The sequence below is a fragment of the Tachysurus vachellii genome, chromosome 22 (genome assembly GCF_030014155.1).
Source record: "Tachysurus vachellii isolate PV-2020 chromosome 22, HZAU_Pvac_v1, whole genome shotgun sequence".
In the NCBI taxonomy this organism is placed as follows: Eukaryota; Metazoa; Chordata; class Actinopteri; order Siluriformes; family Bagridae; genus Tachysurus; species Tachysurus vachellii.
In genome coordinates this window covers 18,972,024-18,989,523 of record NC_083481.1, presented here as the reverse complement: position 1 = coordinate 18,989,523, position 17,500 = coordinate 18,972,024, and the positions used below count along the sequence as shown (strand labels likewise).

General features: G+C 43.7%; 2 protein-coding genes across 4 annotated transcripts; both read left to right on the top strand.

The window, feature by feature from the left end:
- Positions 1–29: 29 nt before the first annotated feature.
- On the top strand, positions 30–9,799 carry strip1 (striatin interacting protein 1). Of its 3 annotated transcripts, none has more exons than XM_060857859.1 (21): positions 30–226; positions 825–894; positions 1,392–1,466; positions 1,573–1,707; positions 2,113–2,233; positions 2,453–2,521; positions 2,605–2,711; positions 2,815–2,942; positions 3,640–3,822; positions 3,963–4,183; positions 4,721–4,786; positions 4,868–4,931; positions 6,937–7,008; positions 7,122–7,196; positions 7,278–7,375; positions 7,465–7,591; positions 7,746–7,846; positions 7,950–8,016; positions 8,206–8,310; positions 8,477–8,681; positions 8,972–9,799. In XM_060857859.1, the coding sequence occupies exons 1-21, from the start codon at positions 116–118 to the stop codon at positions 9,220–9,222; spliced, it is 2,451 nt and encodes an 816-aa protein (XP_060713842.1). In that variant the 5' UTR covers positions 30–115; the 3' UTR covers positions 9,223–9,799. The 3 variants fall into 3 exon arrangements, with proteins under 3 accessions (XP_060713842.1, XP_060713843.1, XP_060713844.1); XM_060857860.1 differs by having other exon boundaries at positions 31–226; positions 8,975–9,799; XM_060857861.1 differs by lacking the exon at positions 825–894 and having other exon boundaries at positions 85–226.
- A 1,076-nt stretch (positions 9,800–10,875) lies between these two features.
- On the top strand, positions 10,876–14,187 carry zgc:153675 (uncharacterized protein LOC768179 homolog). Its single transcript, XM_060858108.1, has 3 exons — positions 10,876–11,299; positions 11,864–11,933; positions 12,875–14,187. Exons 1-3 carry the CDS (start codon positions 11,291–11,293, stop codon positions 13,147–13,149), a joined length of 354 nt encoding a protein of 117 aa, XP_060714091.1. The 5' UTR covers positions 10,876–11,290; the 3' UTR covers positions 13,150–14,187.
- The last annotated feature ends 3,313 nt before the right edge of the window (positions 14,188–17,500 follow it).

Genomic DNA, 17,500 nt, shown 5'->3' with positions numbered 1-17,500 from the left:
AGCGAGATCAGAGCCTGGTTGTCGTGTACGCGCTGATCTCGCGAGATCAGAGCCTGGTTGTCGTGTACGCGCTGATCTCGCGAGAGTTCGGCAGGTTGAACTGACAGTGGTGAAGATGGAGGGCGGCGGTAATGGAGGACTGGCCGGGAATAATAAACAGAATAAAACGATGTTCGCTGGAAAAGGTCGAACCGAATTCACGCGAAATCAGAGGAAAGATTCTGAGGTGAGCGCATCTTTATTTAGTCATGTGATTACGTGAATAAATGACGGTTCATTATGTCCTCTGAGGTGTTAGCATGCAGGCTAACGCTAGCTCAGGCTAACAGGCTAACGCTAGCTCAGGCTAACAGGCTAACGCTAGCTCAGGCTAACAGGCTAACGCTAGCTCAGGCTAACAGGCTAACGCTAGCTCAGGCTAACAGGCTAACGCTAGCTCAGGCTAACAGGCTAACGCTAGCTCAGGCTAACAGGCTAACGCTAGCTCAGGCTAACAGGCTAAACACTTTTATTCAGATTGATGCTTCCGTAACAACAACCACACCAATAATAACAACAACACCAATAATAATAATAATAATAAAACATTTGAACATAGTAAGTTAAGGAGGTCGTGACTGGGGCGAATCTGACTGTTTATATCCTTGTAAATTTAAGGTTTAGTCTGTTTTGTCTTTACTAAACCTGGAAAATTTAAAAATAAGGAGAAAATTAAAGGCAGTAATTAAACCCCTTTGTAAAGCTGGACAACGATTCGGAATTAACATTTGTGTTTATATGTTAATTATGTCAGGTGTGTGTGTGTGTGTGTGTGTGTGTTACAGGGGGTGTGTGAAGCTCCTGATCTGGAGTTTCAGTACTTTGACTCTGATAAATGGGCTACTGAACTGTCAGGTAACACCACACACACCACACCACACCACACACACACACCACACACACACACACACACACACACACACACACACCACACACACACACACACACACACACACACAACTCTGAGATGGCATGAAAATTCCTAATTTCTGCTCTTGAGAATGTAATGTATTGCAGGAAGCATTATGAAAGTCAGGTGTGTTATTATTTAACTACTACTAATGCCAGTTTGTGTTTACAATGTGCTAGTAGCTAACAGCTATACACTAGACATCAATTAAAAGTGCACTGGACAAATGAAATTCACTTGTGATTCACTGTTCACTATCAGCTATCAGTTTCCAGTGGTGTGAATATCTCAGTGAACATGTGGCCCATGTGCTCTCTTCTCTTCCTCACTGGGTTTGGACCACACAGTGTGCCTCCTGTCACACATGATAATTACTACAGCGTTCATTATAGTATTTTACTGTGTGTGTGTGTGTGTGTGTGTGTGTGTGTGTGTGTGTCAGAATTGTACAGTTACACTGAGGGTCCAGAGTTTCAGCTCAACAGGAAATGCTTTGAGGAGGATTTACACACACACCGTAAGTCTCCCTTTATTTCCATGGCAGCAAGAATTAGCAGCAGTTTTAGATAAAAAAAAAAACAACAACGTGTGTTTGGTGTCTATGTGCTGTTTGTGCTTTACAGTGTGTGAAAAGCGCTGGGTGGACCTCAGTGTGTCAGAGCACCGGGCTCATGCTCTGCGTTTGCTAGATGGACTGGATGTGACCTGCAGAGTTAAAAGGTTAAAGGGCGCCAGGGCTTTACTCTACATGGCCCAAGGTCAGTCAAATACACACACACTTAGATTTACATCCATGGTTTTCAGTTCATTCTCAGCAGTGCATCAGGTGAAGATCTAGCTCTGTGGTTAAGTCAGAACACTGAACAGAACTACTGAGCTGCTAGTGCTGGGCTCTTGAGCAAGGCCATTAACCAACATGAATCTAGATCATCTCAACCTAGAAATGAGAGAAATGTAAGTAGCTCTAAATAAGAACTTCTGCCAAACTATGTAAATGTACCACAGACAGATCCACTGAAGTACCATACAGGCTGATGAGTTCACACACACATCATCAGCACAACACACACAATACTCTGATCAGTAACTACACTCATGTTCACATTTTCTCCACACATTGGCATAAACTGAGAGTCCTGTCTAACTGTGTGTGTGTGAGACAGGGACGTTTGCCGAATGTAGCTCAGAGGTGGAGCTGCAGTACTGGGTGAGGTATAATGTGTTCCTACTGCTGGAAGCTGGAACGTTCTCTGCCCTGGTGGAGCTGCTCAACATGGAGATTGAGTAATTCTTTGTCATGTCTCTAACAATTTATTAATTAACAACAATGATGATAATAGTAATAATAATGTTAATAGAGTTAACCTAGGACAAGATGAGGTTAGAATAAGGGTGTGACTGCTGTAGAATGTTGGAGCGTTGAGAAGTCTAAACTGCTGTGTGTGTGTGTGTGTGTGTGTGTGTGTGTGTGTGTGTGTGTGTGTGTGTGTGTGCATACATCAGTAATAATGCAGCTTGCAGCAGTGCAGTAAGGAAAGCTGCCATATCCCTTGCAGACAGCACAGACCTCAGGTACACACACACACACACACACACACTCTCATGCACAATTTTAACAGTTTTAAATAACCTTCATACCTGGTGTGTGTGTGTAGGGTGCTCTTAAACATCTTGTATCTGATAGTGGAGACCATTCGGCATGAAGAGCCTGCAGATCCTCCTGAGTGGAAAGCATTAAGAGAAACCTTTAAAACAGAGCTGGGTGTGTGTGTGTTTGTGTGTATTTGTATGTTTGTTTGTTTTTTTTTTTTGTGTGTACTGAAATGCAGAGGTATAACTGATCGTGTGTGTGTTTATTGTTTTAGGATCATCGTTGTATAACAGTGAGCCAGTTTCTGTAATGCTCTTCGCCATGATAACCAAGTTCTGCAGTGGCCACGCCCCCCACTTCCCCATGAAGAAAGTGTTACTGCTGCTTTGGAAAACCATTCTGGTAACCTGTCCATCTTTGTCTGTCTTTACTAACATGTGTGTAGAATTGTGTGTGTGTGAGACTTTGTGTATATGTTTGTGTTTGGTGAACTGAAACATTATGACCGATCACAGATGTAGCAAATAGTGTTTCTTCTTATCTTTTATTGTAACAAAGGTGCACTTCATCATGTGTGTTAGACAATAAGCCAGTAGGAGGTTCATGCAGTCGACATGATAAATGTGTGAAGACCAAGTCATTACAGCAGTGTGACCGAGTCTGAGGTATGACAAGATTTTCCACTCAGGAGTGCTGAGTGCCTAAAGACCAGTCTGAGGAAGGGCAAAGTGCTGAAGGTGTTTGGTGCCAAGGTGTTGGTTTAACCTGTGTTTCTGAACACACTCGAGTCGTTGTAAAATCTGATGTGCGTGTGTCCAAAGAAGTTTAGCTTTAACTAACGTTTAGGCCACACTGCAGATCTTTCTGAATTCTGATGGTGTGAAAACTTTGTGTCATACTGTAACATTTCATTCAGTATCTGTTTCTGTAGTGTTTTATGTAGCTCCATGGACCTGGAGAAACCTTTACTAATTACACTAGTTGTTTTGATATGACGTGGTCATTGTGTGTGTGTGTGTGTGTCTGAGAGAGAGACAATAAATGTGTGTGTATGTCTGTGGGAATAATTGTTTGTATGTGTGTACACGTGTGTGTGTAGTTCACGTTGGGAGGCTTTGAGCAACTGCAGAGTCTAAAGGTGTGCAAGAGAGCAGAACTTGGTTTGCCCGGCCTTCCTGAAGACAGCATTAGAGTGATGAAGAGCATGAGGGCCTCCTCCCCTCCCACCTCAGCCTGTGACATTATTGACCAGCAACAAAGACGTACACGCAGAGAACACAAGGTCACTTTCTCTCTCTCTCACTTACACACAACTCTAACATTACACTTTAACTGTTTTTTCTCTGCCCATCTTCCTCTCACTTATCCTCCCCATCTTTGTTTTTTTTTTCCCACCTGGTTTCCTGCACCGGTCTCAATCAGGCCCTGATAAAGCAGGAGAATTTAGAGGCCTTTAATGAGAAGGATCCCTTTAAGACAGAGGACACACGGGAAGAAGAGGAGGAGAGTGATGACAACGAGAATTCTCTAGAGACAGAACCTTTTCCTGTGGAGCGTGATGAGGTCATGGCCCCACCTCTTCCTCACCCCTCCTCTGACAGATTGTCCTTCCCTAAAGGGCTTCCGTGGGCTCCAAAAGTCCGGTACAGACACATTTAACAGCCAGTTTCAAGTAAACAGACACAGGCCTCGTTTACACCTGCCGTTAGTCCTGGGTGATCTCTGTAGGACGGCACTATGTACTGATGTGTTTCTTGAAGACACTAATTATAATGCAGTCACTGAAACCACATTCAGAAGTGATTTGGGACACACATGAGCACATCAGCTCTGCAGTGTGAATGCCAACATGTCTCACTGTATCCTGATTGTCTCATTTGTTATTCATCTATAAGTTTTGTTAGCAGAGAATTCACAGAACATTTCTGTCTGAAACCAAATGCAGCATTAGACTGATATAATAAATCTGCATGACAGCCTGCATCTCCAGTGGAAGTGGTGTATGTAATCTGATCACGAGTGCCCACTGTAGGTGCTTTCATAATGCCAGGTGTGAACGGCTACACAACCGGACTGCACACTTGTGATTTAGCCACTCAGGATGCATGTTAATGCCAGTTGTGAACAGTGACGCAGACTCAAATGTACTCTTTGTGTGTGTGTGTGTGTGTGTGTGATAGGGAGAAAGACATTGAGAACTTTTTGGAATGTAGCAGGAGTAAATTCATCGGCTATACACTGGGAAAGTGAGTCACTTTAACTAACATCTATATTCATTGCTCCATTTTATATAAAGTGATTAATGTGTGTGTGTGTGTGTGTTATAGTGACACAGACACAGTGGTGGGTTTACCACGGCCAATCCATGAGAGCATCAAAACCCTCAAACAGGTAATACTCTGTGTGTGTCTGTGTGTGTGTGTGTGTGTGTGTGTCTGTGTGTGTCTGTGTGTGTCTGTGTGTGTGTGTGTCTGTGTGTGTCTGTGTGTGTGTGTCTGTGTGTGTCTGTGTGTGTGTTTGTCTGTCTGTGTGTGTCTGTGTGTGTGTGTCTGTGTGTGTGTGTCTGTGTATGTGTGTCTGTCTGTGTGTGTCTGTGTGTGTGTTTGTCTGTGTGTGTCTGTGTGTGTGTTTGTCTGTGTGTCTGTCTGTGTGTGTGTCTGTGTGTCTGTCTGTCTGTGTGTGTGTCTGTGTGTCTGTCTGTCTGTCTGTGTGTGTCTGTGTGTGTGTTTGTCTGTGTGTCTGTCTGTGTGTGTGTCTGTGTGTCTGTCTGTCTGTGTGTGTGTCTGTCTGTCTGTGTGTCTGTCTGTGTGTCTGTGTGTGTCTGTGTGTGTGTGTGTCTGTGTGTCTGTCTGTCTGTGTGTGTGTCTGTGTGTCTGTGTGTCTGTCTGTCTGTGTGTGTCTGTGTGTGTGTTTGTCTGTGTGTCTGTCTGTGTGTGTCTGTGTGTCTGTCTGTCTGTGTGTGTGTCTGTCTGTCTGTGTGTCTGTCTGTGTGTCTGTGTGTGTGTGTGTCTGTGTGTCTGTGTGTGTGTGTGTCTGTGTGTCTGTGTGTGTCTGTGTGTGTGTTTGTCTGTGTGTCTGTCTGTGTGTGTCTGTGTGTCTGTCTGTCTGTGTGTGTGTCTGTCTGTCTGTGTGTCTGTCTGTGTGTCTGTGTGTGTGTGTGTCTGTGTGTCTGTGTGTGTGTGTGTCTGTGTGTCTGTGTGTGTGTCTGTGTGTCTGTCTGTGTGTGTCTGTGTGTGTGTCTGTGTGTGTGTCTGTGTGTGTGTCTGTGTGTGTCTGTGTGTGTCTGTCTGTGTGTGTCTGTCTGTGTGTGTCTGTCTGTGTGTGTCTGTCTGTGTGTGTCTGTGTGTGTGTGTGTGTGTGTGTGTGTCTATGTGTGTGTGTCTGTGTCTGTGTGTGTGTGTGTGTGTCTGTGTGTGTCTGTGTGTGTGTGTGCTTCCAAGTCTAAATAAAGGCAAGATTGAGATAAGACATAGACAGACCCATCTGTAGGTGTGAGAGCTGTGGTTGTGGGAGCTCCTGTGCTGGGGCCATTATGTAGGTCCTACACATTCACTGTTAGATGAATCTGTAGCTCCAAGCAGAAAGAGCAAAGCTGCGACATAAAATTGTAAACCTTTTGAAATGAATTGTAATTTCTTGAGTGTGCGACTGATCATTTACAGTGCAGGCTGGGAGAAGTATAATGGTTACTGACAGATCTGACAAGAACTGTTTATTAATGTGAAGCCTGCATCAATCCCAGCCACATTCACACGACCCCAGAAGATGCATTATAGCTTTTATAACACCTCAGTGTTCATCAGTCACCAGTTAGTGTGAGATTAAGACACGTGTACAAATGAAGGGAAATTCCATGCTGATGCTCCGCTCCCTAGCAGTGGCCATCCTGCAAGATCTCCTGAAATGGGTGAGAAAGACCTCGAGGGGAAACGACAGAACACAAACACTGTACATCATCATCCTAAAGCTGTATCAAGACATTTCACAGGGTTACAGTTCATGACCTTAAGCTTCAGAGAGCTTGACCCAAAGCACACAAGTACTTTAACAGGAGCACCTGCACACACACTCCTTTATGGTATCAGCACAATAAATGTATTAATAAAAAAATAATAAAACATTAATAAAAAGAATTAATGTTTCCCTATTATTCTGGGCTCTAACGAGTGCAAGCTGATGTGGTCTCTGATGTTGTAGCTTTTCACCATGATTGTAAAGAGTGAAGCAGGTCAGATAAAAGCTTCCTCCCTGTGTAAAATATAATAGTGTTATATTCTAACACTATATACAATCGTTTGTAGCTTTCAAAACTTGTAACAAGAAGGAATAGCCTTGGTGGCAGGAATGTTCGTGTGTATTTGTGCACACTGTGTTATACATGTGTGTGTGTGTGTAGCATAGGTATGTCTCCATTGCAGAGGTTCAAATCTCAAAGGAGGAGGAGTTTCAGAAATCTCCACTGTCTGGGGTGAGTCTCTTTCTCTCTCTCACACACACACACACACACACACACACACACACAGAAATACACTTCTTGGGGGGCAGTGATTGCTGAAAGGGAAATATTGTGTGTGTGTGTAGGGTGAGGAGCAGATTGATCTGTGTGCCACTGAGCTGCTGTATCAGGGAATTTTACCCAGCCTGCCTCAGTACATGGTGAGTGTCCAGCCATAATCATTGTTATAAAAACCATCACACACCAAACCGCTCAGTGACGTGTGTTTACACACCCCTCAGATCGCTCTATTAAAGATCCTGCTCGCTGCTGCTCCAACATCAAAAGCAAAGACGGACTCCATTAACATCCTCGCTGATGTTCTGCCGGAAGAGATGCCGTAAGTGTGACACACTGCAGATCTGTGTGTGTGTGTGTGTGTGTGTGTGTGTGTGTGTGTGTGCATGCTAATGTTGTGTATCCTTACAGAACCACAGTGTTACAGAGTATGAAGCTGGGAGTGGATGTGAACCGCCATAAAGAGATCATTGTTAAAGCCATTTCTGCTATTTTATTGCTCTTACTAAAACACTTCAAACTGAACCACATCTACCAGGTACACACACACACTCACATACACACACTCTCTCTCTCTCTCATATACAGACAAACAAGTAATGAGTTTGACAATAACATTGTGTGTGTGTGTGTGTGTGTGTGTGTGTGTGTGTGTGTGTGTGTGTGTGTGTGTGTGTGTGTGTGTGTTCCAGTTTGAGTACATGGCTCAGCACCTTGTCTTTGCTAACTGCATCCCGCTGATTTTAAAGTTCTTTAACCAGAACATCATGTCCTACATCACTGCAAAAAACAGGTAACCAACCCCCAGCACACACACACACACACACACACACACACACATGTAAGAACATAATGAGGTAGTTTATTGTTTAAAATGACAATAATTTATGTTTCAGCATTTCAGTATTGGACTTCCCCCATTGCATCCTGCATGAGTTACCTGAGCTAACAGCAGAAAGCATGGTAACACACACACACACACACACATATATATATATATATATATATATATATATATATATATATATATATATATATATATATATATATATTATATATATATATATATATATACACACACACACACAAATACTATATGCTGGACGTATCATATACAAATTTGTTACAAATGCTGTGTGTGTGTGGTTACAGGAAGCTGGAGATAATAACCAGTTCTGTTGGAGAAATTTATTCTCTTGCATAAACCTGCTCAGAATCCTCAACAAACTCACCAAGTGGAAACACTCCAGAACTATGGTACACACACACACACACACACACATAATTGTTTTTATGACTGCTGCATTATCAAGATTGCTCAGATCAGCAGAGAGCATCCAGCTTCAGCTTCAGTAGCATCCAGTATGAGAGTCTGAGCATCATGGATGAAAACGTGTGTGTGAATATGTTTGTGGGCCCACAGATGTTAGTGGTATTTAAGTCAGCTCCGATCCTAAAGAGAGCTCTGAAGGTGAAGCAGGCAATGCTGCAGTTGTACGTGTTGAAGCTTTTGAAGGTTCAGACTAAATATCTGGGTCGTCAGTGGAGGAAGAGCAACATGAAGACCATGTCAGCCATCTACCAGAAGGTTCGTCATCGGCTCAATGACGACTGGGCGTACGGCAATGGTGAGTCTCGCACACACTTACGATTAGAAGTCTTCAGCAATGTTGCTTTTCAGTTCCACAGCTCCAGTAAAATGACCAGAAAAAATGATATAATACATCAAAGTTTTTATTCACCTTTTAAACAGAACTTAATCATGGTTGGTGGTCACTGGATAAATTGCTCATTTGTTTATATTCTGGAAAATATCAAAGTTGTTTATAATGTGTGTGAGTGAGTTGAGTTACTGAGAACAGCAATTGTTAATATAAAACAATACCCACATAGACCTGCTCTCTCTCTGTGTGTGTAGCAGATCTGGACGCACGTCCCTGGGACTTCCAGGCAGAGGAGTGTTCCCTGCGTGCATGTATCGAGCGTTTTAATGCACGGCGTTACGATGCAGCTCAGCAGAACCCGGACCTGGTGCCGGTTGATAACTGTCTCCAGAGTGTTTTGGGTCAAAACGTGCCACTACCTGATGACTTTCACACAACCTACGACCTGTGGCTTGAACGTGAGGTGTTCTCTAAGCCCATCTGCTGGGAAGAATTGCTCCACTAGGGCTTGGTCATCATGACAATGGGTGTGGCTTCTGCACTGATTGGCACATGGTGGCACAGCATCACTCTCAGTCCTAACAACGCATTTAAGATCAACAGTCAAAATTCCTGACCATTTACTCTATATACTCTATAGGACCTGTGTGTGTGCGTGTGCGTGCTTGTGTGTGTGCGTGTGCGTGCTTGTGTGTGTGTGTGCGCATGCGTGTGTGTGTGTGCGCGCGCGTGCCTGTGTGTGTTTGTGTGCGCGCCTGTGTGTGTGTGCGCGCTTGTGTGTGTGTGTGCGCATACGTGCCTGTGTGTGTGCGCGTGCGTGCCTGTGCGCGCCTGTGTGTGCACGCGTGTGTGTGTGTGTGCGCATACTGTGCGCGTGTGTGCACGTGTGTGTGTGTGCGCCCTTGGGATCCTTTGGTCATGTGATTAAGAGTTTGAGGTAAAGTGTGTAGCCTTTATAAACTATTGTATATTTATCAAGTGCTCACGATAAAAAGTGTTTCCATTTTCTGTTGCTTCTTCATTTTTATTGCTTCTTCTGCTGTCATTTCTTAATTTCAAAAATAAAATGATATTAAAGGAAAGTTCTTATTTATTTTGTTACTAGTGTGTGTTTCTGAGACGTGACCACCGAGGTGAGATGTTTGGATTTATGAGTTCGAAATTCCATTCAGGCCATATGAGTGAATTCCACTTTAACATGTTAGTGTTTAATGTTAATGTTCAGGGCATGTGGTAGCCTAGTGATTAAGGTGTTGGACTACAGAATGTGAAGGTTGTGAGTTTGATCCCAGGCCACCAAGCTGCCACTGTTGGGCCCCTGAGCAAGGCCCTTAACCCTCAATTGCTCAGTTGTACTGTATAAAAAAAATGAGATAATGTAAGTCACTCTGGATAAGTAGTCTGCTAAATGTTGTAAATGTTGTGTACGACACATTCCTGCTCTCAGGTCTGAATCTAGAAAATTCAGGTATAGTTTAAAGGTGCATTTTATAACTGAGTGATAATTAATATGTAGGTGGATGCCATTGACACAGCAATGAAAGTTCACACAATGCTTATGAATAATATGTACTGAAGTCAAGAGTCAGGTCAAGAAGCTTTTATTGTCGTTTCAACTATATATACATATATATATATGAGTCAGTGCTACAGAGATACACAGAACAACATAGAGCTAAACACAAAGTTCTACATTCATGGCATCCTGCAGACGCTTTATCCAGAGAAATGAACAAAGTATAAATCACAGAGGGTCCTTCTGCTGACAGTAATAATGAAATAATCTGTTCAGCTTGACTGTAATGACATGGTGTTGTGTTGTGCAGTAATTAATGATGTTTAATACTGAAAATGCCGTGAAAAAGCGCCGTGAAAGCAAGGACATCATTTTGCAACAGAAATATGACAAAAGTATTGCAGAAATAGGACCAAGTTCAGATAGAAAACAGTTTAACAGACTTTGACTTTTAACTAGCAGCTGATTTTTTAGTGTGTGTGAGTGTGTGTGTGTGTGTGTGTGTGTGTGTGTGTGTGTGTGTGTGTGTGTGTGTGTGTGTGTGTGTGTGTGTGTGTGTGTGTGTGAGTAATCAAGGTCCGTTATGAGTCGCTTTACTCAATCGGTTCGCTTGAACAATTCTGATGTATGATACTTTTGATTCAGCTCTTTGAAGCATGTAGAAATAATGTTATCTCTTTAATATCAAGACAAGAAATGCTGAATCATGTTTTTATTTTGTAATTTTTAATGCTTGCTTTTATTACTTATTGAAACTAGTCCGTACTGCTCTTACACCAAAGGCTGTGCTATAGATCAAAACGTGTAAGGGAATCGACTCGATCAGAGAGTCGTTTGGAAAAGAACCGATTCGACCATAAAGTTGCTCAGTGATGACGTAAGATCGATCCGGGTTGAACGAGAGAGAACAGCGCCACGTCGGCAGAGACAGAGAGAGAGGGAGAGAGGGAGAGAGAGAGAGAGAGAGAGAGAGAGAGAGAGAGAAATAATTCAGTGAGTCGGTTTAGATGAATCACCTGACGGCGTACTGACTCACAGAAGCTCCGCTGCAGAAAACATGGTGAAGGTAAAGAAAAGATCTGTAAACTTCTGCTGTTGTAGTCTGAGCATCACTACGGCCTGAAGTTACTGCGTGTTTCACCTGATTTTTATTTTCTGAACAATCGAAAAACCCGAATTTAATCCGAGTGAATTATTACATTAGTGTGAACTGGTTTATTTCACTGGACATCAGATCGGTCTGGTGCAGAAATACATCCCTCTCATTAACTGTCATTACCTGCACTTAATGACCTGCTTTATTCATCTGTCTTTTCAATGAAAATACTTTAAGGTAAAAAGTTGTGTTCTCTCTTTCACTCACACACACACACACACACACACACACACACACACACACACACACTTGTTATGGTTAGAGGAGCAGTGTGCACTTTGGCTGTGTTCTATTCAGGAGGATTGTCCCTAGGCAGAACAGCAGTGTTTGGGTTAGTTGGTGTGAAGAGTTATACAGATGTCCAGGAGTTTACACTGTAAATCTGTTACACACTTTACTGTGAGAACATCATTAACTAGCATGTTTTTTTCACTCTGTGTGTGTGTGTGTGTGTGTGTGTGTGTGTGTGTGTAGAGCGTGAACAGTGAGGCACAACACAGCATCAGTGCAATAGAGCAAGACACACATCATCATGGGACCACAGGTAACACACACACACACACACAGACACACACACACACACAGTTCCCTAGGAGCTACAGTGTTTGTGTTGAAGGGTTAATGATGCAATACACTCTGTGTGTTAATAATGCGGTCACTGATATCGAATTTATATAATAATAGATCATTAGATATATTAGATCTCTTTCCATCACACACCCACATCTCTCCAAACACACACTCACACACACACACACACACACACACCACATGCATTCACACTCACACCTACCTTATAAAATTGCTTGTGTTTTTTTCTTTTAGAGTAAGAACTAGTGTGTCATTCAGCTATTATCATAATAATGACTGATCTTTGCAAATAAAGTGTGTGTGTAGGCGTGTGTAGGTGTGTGTTTGTTTGTGTGTGTCTGTAGGTGTGTGTGTGTGTGTGTGTGTGTGAATGATCAAATTCATTTGAAGATGACTGTAACAGTACATCCCTTTAAAAAGGTAGAAAGTGAATATAGTGGTTTATTTTTATTGTAGAGTTTTATTTGAGTAGTACACACACATCTACACACACACACACACACCTACACACACACACACACATCTACACACACACACACATCTACACACACACACACCTACACACACACACACACATCTACACACACACACATCTACACACACATCTACACACACATCTACACACACACACACACACACATCTACACACACAGATCTACACAAACCTACACACCCACACACACACCTACACACACACAGACCTACACACACCTACACACACAAACACACACCTACACACACACATCTACACACACGTGTAACATATTTTGTGTGTGTGCGTGTTAAAATCTTGGTTGAGTCTCACTGACAATCGAATCAGTTGAAATCTTCTCATCATGACATTAATACAACTGACTTATTCAAACCTCTAAGCTGCATTTCTGGCTTTTGCAGATGACAGTAAGAAACACGTTGCCACGGCTCCTGGGGTCCTGTGGCACGTCACCGGGGGTGTCTTCAACGTCACCAAAGGCGTTGTCGGGGCAACTGTAGGCGGAGTCACCTGGTTGGGGGGGAAAGGCCTGGAAATCACCAAATCGGCTGTCAGCTCAGTGCCTTCAGTGGGTGTCGGCCTGGTGAAAGGCGGAGTCTCGGCTCTCACAGGAGGCGTGTCCACAGTGGCCAGCAAAGTTCCATTTACAGGCAAGAGGAAGGACAAAGCAGAATGAGAACGAACATGAGGATAAACAAGGCACTGAGACGTGCAGGACAAATACTACGTCTGTGTTACATCACCAACACAGTCGCTATCACAGACACTATCTGTTTTATTATTTCTGATTTTAAGCTTTAAAATGCTGGTATTGTTAAACTTGCTGTTACTAAAAGATGTAGTTTTTGAAGAAACTCTTCATCTGCCTGAAAATCTCAACAAAACATGACACCTTATTAGGTGTGTGTGTGTGTGTGTGTGTGTGTGTGTGTGTGTGTGTGTGTCTGTATAGGTTGGATATTGCTGTCAATTCTAGAATGTTTTTCTTTCATCTTTCAGCTTTTCCCGCCACAGTGAATCATCTGTTTCCATCTAACTCTATCCTCGTCATCCTCTACTCTCACAATCAGTTACCTTCATGTCCTCATGTAACACATCCATATATCTCCTCTTTGTCCTTCCTCTTGACTCGTTCCTAATCCTGTCCATTCTCATCACTCCTAAAGAGAACCTCAACATCCTCATCTCTGCTACCTCCATCTCTGCCTCATGTCTTTTCCTCACTGCTACAGTCTCTAACACACACATCAGAGCTGCTCTCACTACTGTCTTCTACACCTTTCCTTTCATTCTTACTGACACTCTTCTGTCACACACACACACACACACAACACTCCTGACACTCTTCTGTCACACACACACACACACACTCCTGACACTTTTCTCCACCCACTCCAACACGCCTACACTCGTCTCTTCACCTCTTTTCCACACTCCCCGTCACACTGGACGGTTGACCCCTTATATATTTAAACTCCTGCACCTTCTTGACCTCCTGTCTGACTTCCTGTCCATCACCACAGCAAACAAGAGGGGGCTCAAAGCCGACCCTTGATGTATCCCCACCTCCACCTTAAACTCCACTGTCTGACCTACAGCACATCTCACTGCTGTCATACACATCCTGAACTCCTCTGCCACTCCTGACATCCTCATACAGCTCCATAGAAACTATAGAATGTAATATCTTGAAATAAAATTCATTTAAAATAAATCCCTGTGGAACTTTAATAGACACATTTCAGTGTTCTATTCCATTTCTCCTCTAAAGCTCTGTTTCTGACTGTAATATTCTTCAAGCTGCAGATCTTCAGAAAATAATCTGCTTGTTTTTTCCCCTGTATTCCTGAGAGGATCATGAACACTTCACACCAAAGATATTTACTACTCACAAAGTTTGTCTCCGTTCATCAGTGTCAAAGTCCTGCCATTTCTCAAAATTATGGAGGAACCTGTCTTAGTGGTGCTAACACTCACAATGCTAGGTGTAATTAATATTTTAGAACTTCTGAGGGATTTTAAGTAATTTATCACCACATGTCCTGTCTTGCGTTCCATTCGCATGTTTACTGTCTTTATAAAACACTGCATGCTCTATCGTTATCTTCAGTCATTAAAATCCGTCCATTTTCACTGCAGACTCGGACTGAAACGTCTCCTGTACGGCAGTAAAGTAACACGTGGCCCACATTTTTAAAATGTAATATTTCACTGAGTAAAGCCCTGTTTAAAGCCCTGTTTAAAGCCCCGTTTAAAGCCCCGTTTAAAGCCCGTTTAAAGCCCCGTTTAAAGCCCCGTGTAAAGCCCCGTGTAAAGCCCCGTTTAAAGCCCCGTTTAAAGCCCCGAGTAAAGCCCCGTTTAAAGCCCCGAGTAAAGCCCCGTTTAAAGCCCCGTTTAAAGCCCCGTTTAAAGCCCCGAGTAAAGCCCCGTTTAAAGCCCCGAGTAAAGCCCCGTTTAAAGCCCCGTTTAAAGCCCCGAGTAAAGCCCCGTTTAAAGCCCCGAGTAAAGCCCCGTTTAAAGCCCCGAGTAAAGCCCCGTTTAAAGCCCCGTTTAAAGCCCCGAGTAAAGCCCCGTTTAAAGCCCCGTTTAAAGCCCCGTTTAAAGCCCTGTTTAAAGCCCTGTTTAAAGCCCTGAGTAAAGCCCTGTTTAAAGCCCTAAGCCCTGTTTAAAGCCCCGTTTAAAGCCCCGTTTAAAGCCCCGTTTAAAGCCCTGTTTAAAGCCCCGTTTAAAGCCCCGTTTAAAGCCCCGTTTAAAGCCCCGTTTAAAGCCCCGAGTAAAGCCCCGTTTAAAGCCCCGTTTAAAGCCCCGAGTAAAGCCCTGTTTAAAGCCCTGTTTAAAGCCCCGTTTAAAGCCCCGAGTAAAGCCCCGTTTAAAGCCCTGTTTAAAGCCCCGAGTAAAGCCCCGTTTAAAGCCCTGTTTAAAGCCCCGTTTAAAGCCCCGTTTAAAGCCCCGTTTAAAGCCCCGTGTAAAGCCCCGTGTAAAGCCCCGTTTAAAGCCCCGAGTAAAGCCCCGTTTAAAGCCCCGTTTAAAGCCCCGAGTAAAGCCCCGTTTAAAGCCCCGAGTAAAGCCCCGTTTAAAGCCCAGAGTAAAGCCCCGTTTAAAGCCCCGTTTAAAGCCCTGTTTAAAGCCCCGAGTAAAGCCCCGTTTAAAGCCCCGTTTAAAGCCCCGTTTAAAGCCCCGAGTAAAGCCCTGTTTAAAGCCCTGTTTAAAGCCCCGTTTAAAGCCCCGAGTAAAGCCCCGTTTAAAGCCCTGTTTAAAGCCCCGAGTAAAGCCTCGTTTAAAGCCCTGTTTAAAGCCCCGTTTAAAGCCCTGTTTAAAGCCCTGTTTAAAGCCCCGAGTAAAGCCCTGTTTAAAGCCCTGTTTAAAGCCCCGAGTAAAGCCCTGTTTAAAGCCCTGTTTAAAGCCCCGTTTAAAGCCCTGTTTAAAGCCCTGTTTAAAGCCCCGAGTAAAGCCCTGTTTAAAGCCCTGTTTAAAGCCCCGTTTAAAGCCCTGTTTAAAGCCCCGAGTAAAGCCCTGTTTAAAGCCCTGTTTAAAGCCCTAAGCCCTGTTTAAAGCCCTGTTTAAAGCCCTGTTTAAAGCCCCGTTTAAAGCCCCGTTTAAAGCCCCGTTTAAAGCCCCGTTTAAAGCCCTGTTTAAAGCCCCGTTTAAAGCCCCGTTTAAAGCCCCGTTTAAAGCCCCGAGTAAAGCCCCGAGTAAAGCCCCGTTTAAAGCCCTGTTTAAAGCCCTGTTTAAAGCCCCGAGTAAAGCCCTGTTTAAAGCCCTGTTTAAAGCCCCGAGTAAAGCCCTGTTTAAAGCCCCGAGTAAAGCCCTGTTTAAAGCCCTGTTTAAAGCCCTAAGCCCTGTTTAAAGCCCTGTTTAAAGCCCTGTTTAAAGCCCCGTTTAAAGCCCCGTTTAAAGCCCCGTTTAAAGCCCCGTTTAAAGCCCCGTTTAAAGCCCCGTTTAAAGCCCCGTTTAAAGCCCTGTTTAAAGCCCCGAGTAAAGCCCCGTTTAAAGCCCTGTTTAAAGCCCCGTTTAAAGCCCTGTTTAAAGCCCTGTTTAAAGCCCCGAGTAAAGCCCTGTTTAAAGCCCCGTTTAAAGCCCCGTTTAAAGCCCTGTTTAAAGCCCCGAGTAAAGCCCCGTTTAAAGCCCTGTTTAAAGCCCCGTTTAAAGCCCCGTTTAAAGCCCTGTTTAAAGCCCTGTTTAAAGCCCCGAGTAAAGCCCTGTTTAAAGCCCTGTTTAAAGCCCCGTTTAAAGCCCTGTTTAAAGCCCTGTTTAAAGCCCTGTTTAAAGCCCCGTTTAAAGCCCTGTTTAAAGCCCTGTTTAAAGCCCTGTTTAAAGCCCCGAGTAAAGCCCTGTTTAAAGCCCTGTTTAAAGCCCTGTTTAAAGCCCCGTTTAAAGCCCTGTTTAAAGCCCCGAGTAAAGCCCCGTTTAAAGCCCCGTTTAAAGCCCTGTTTAAAGCCCTGTTTAAAGCCCCGTTTAAAGCCCTGTTTAAAGCCCCGAGTAAAGCCCTGTTTAAAGCCCTGTTTAAAGCCCTAAGCCCCGTTTAAAGCCCTGTTTAAAGCCCCGTTTAAAGCCCCGTTTAAAGCCCTGTTTAAAGCCCCGTTTAAAGCCCCGTTTAAAGCCCCGTTTAAAGCCCCGTGCGGGACTGTTTTATTAACCCCACATATGCAAACGTGTCACAGCCAGTGGTGTAGTCAGGGCCATACGCACGTATACACAGTATGCTTACTTTTTCCACAGGGCTGTTTGCGTATAACGACTTCTATGTCTTAATATTAGCGTGTACCCGCGATATAACCACTTGTTTTGCTGCTTAAAACGTCCATAATTTACTCTCGTCTTTTCTTCCCCTGTAATTGGTTCGTTTTTATTTGAATCCCGCCCCTTTCCCCGCCCCTTTCCCCGCCCCCGACAGCTGTCATGTACCAACTTCACCGAGTGTTTACAGGAGAGTTTAGTTCATTAACAGAAGTAATGACACACTAAAGTAAAGTTGGTCACATATTTACAGGTTGGAGTTTCCCGAGTCAATAACTCCTGAGTTAAAC

Coding starts and splice junctions, on each gene's coding strand:
- strip1 (XM_060857859.1), top strand. CDS start 116: ATGGAGGGCGGCGGTAATGGAGGACTGGCCGGGAATAATAAACAGAAT. Junction 7,592..7,745: donor AACTGAACCACATCTACCAG/GTACACACACAC, acceptor TGTGTGTTCCAG/TTTGAGTACATGGCTCAGCA. Junction 7,847..7,949: donor TACATCACTGCAAAAAACAG/GTAACCAACCCC, acceptor TTTATGTTTCAG/CATTTCAGTATTGGACTTCC.
- zgc:153675 (XM_060858108.1), top strand. Junction 11,934..12,874: donor ACATCATCATGGGACCACAG/GTAACACACACA, acceptor TGGCTTTTGCAG/ATGACAGTAAGAAACACGTT.